Source organism: Pistacia vera, unplaced genomic scaffold (genome assembly GCF_008641045.1).
Source record: "Pistacia vera cultivar Batoury unplaced genomic scaffold, PisVer_v2 Contig425, whole genome shotgun sequence".
Lineage (NCBI taxonomy): Eukaryota > Viridiplantae > Streptophyta > Magnoliopsida > Sapindales > Anacardiaceae > Pistacia > Pistacia vera.
Window position 1 is genome coordinate 117,739 of NW_022196252.1, and position 1,441 is coordinate 119,179.

The window sequence follows — 1,441 nt, forward strand, 5'->3', positions numbered from 1 at the left end:
AAATGCTGTAAGAAAGGAGTTTTAAAGTGGTTCGGATGCTAAGGAAGCAAGTCCTACGTCCATTAATGTTTTTATTAATGATAAGGGTCAGGTCATTTTAGATAACTGACTTTACACTGAGAATACAAAGTATCAAATGCTGTCTATTCTAGAGAGAGAGAGAAAGAGAATGGCCAAGAGTAAATGTGCCAATCCCTTTAATGAGAGAGGAGCTCTCAACTTATAGTGGGATGCCTTGAAGCAATGATCACTGAATCTATAAGTTGGTGGGATGATCCGTGCAAATCCTTCTTTTAGAGTAATTCACGTGATTTGTTGCAGGGATAGGACAAGCGGTATCACCACAACTCCTGGCTGGGCTGACGTGCACCCATTATTCTGATGGAAGCAGGCTGTGAGTGTAACCATGATCACACGACGTAGTTGCGCCAGAATGTCAGTAAACTCTTCCTGAGGTCTGACCTTTTGCACTTAACTGGGAGCCACGTCAGCCCTATTTTCTTAGGCATAACAGAATCAAAGCCAGATAGATTGGCTGCGTCCGTCAAAGCACTCCTCCATCTTTGCAACATCTCTTTCCTCTGCTGATATTGTACTTCATGCTTAGCAAATGCATCTCCATAAGTCCCACTTTGCTTCCTTACATCTGATGGATTTACATCACAGAAAACTGGAATCACAATCTGACCATGTATCTTCCTGCAATTCATGATCTTCACAAGTTCTTTCAGATACCATGTAGAAGAAGCATAGTCTTTAGAGAAAATGACAATTGAGATCTTCGATCCTTCAATTGCCTTCAAAAGTGAGGGTGAAATCTCATCTCCTCTTCTAAGTTCATCATCGATGAAAGTTATAATCTTTTTTTGGCCCAAAGCTGCATTGAGGTGGCTGGTAAAACCGTTGCGAGTGTCTTCACCTCTGAAACTAAGAAAAACATCGTACTTTTCTTGAGTAGGACGAGAAGACGAAGAAGAAGCCATCGGACTTGGGTTGAAGCAATCAGAGTGTTTGGAGATTTGGAAAATGTTCAATGGCGCCTTAAATTTTAAGTAATTAAATATAATAATATATTTAATTAAATATAATACGGCTCTTTTGCCATTATTTCTGAGCTCCAACCAGGCGGCCCTTCAAATTTCTTGCTTTATTTACTTTCAGTCCATTGTCCATCACTTCAATTTTTATCCACTCCCCATTTCTTTTTCTTGTTTTTCAAAAAGCTAAGAATTTCTATAGTTATGAATTCATAAATAAAAGACATGAACATTGTTTTCAAAACTCATTAAATCTACATTTCATTAACTAATCTACTATAGTATTTCAAAAAAAAATTTAAGGTATTTTCTTTGAATTAATTATTTTCAAAAAGCCCTCCGGTTAGATTGCAAAATGACATTTTTACCCTTGTAGAGTTAATTAAGTAATTAGCATAAACATT

General features: G+C 37.2%; 1 protein-coding gene across 1 annotated transcript; it reads right to left on the reverse strand.

Annotated features, from left to right (window-relative positions):
- Positions 1-410: 410 nt before the first annotated feature.
- LOC116143060 (TMV resistance protein N-like) lies at positions 411-983 on the reverse strand. The gene has a single exon (XM_031428481.1). It carries the CDS (start codon positions 981-983, stop codon positions 411-413), a length of 573 nt encoding a protein of 190 aa, XP_031284341.1.
- Between the last annotated feature and the right edge of the window lie 458 nt (positions 984-1,441).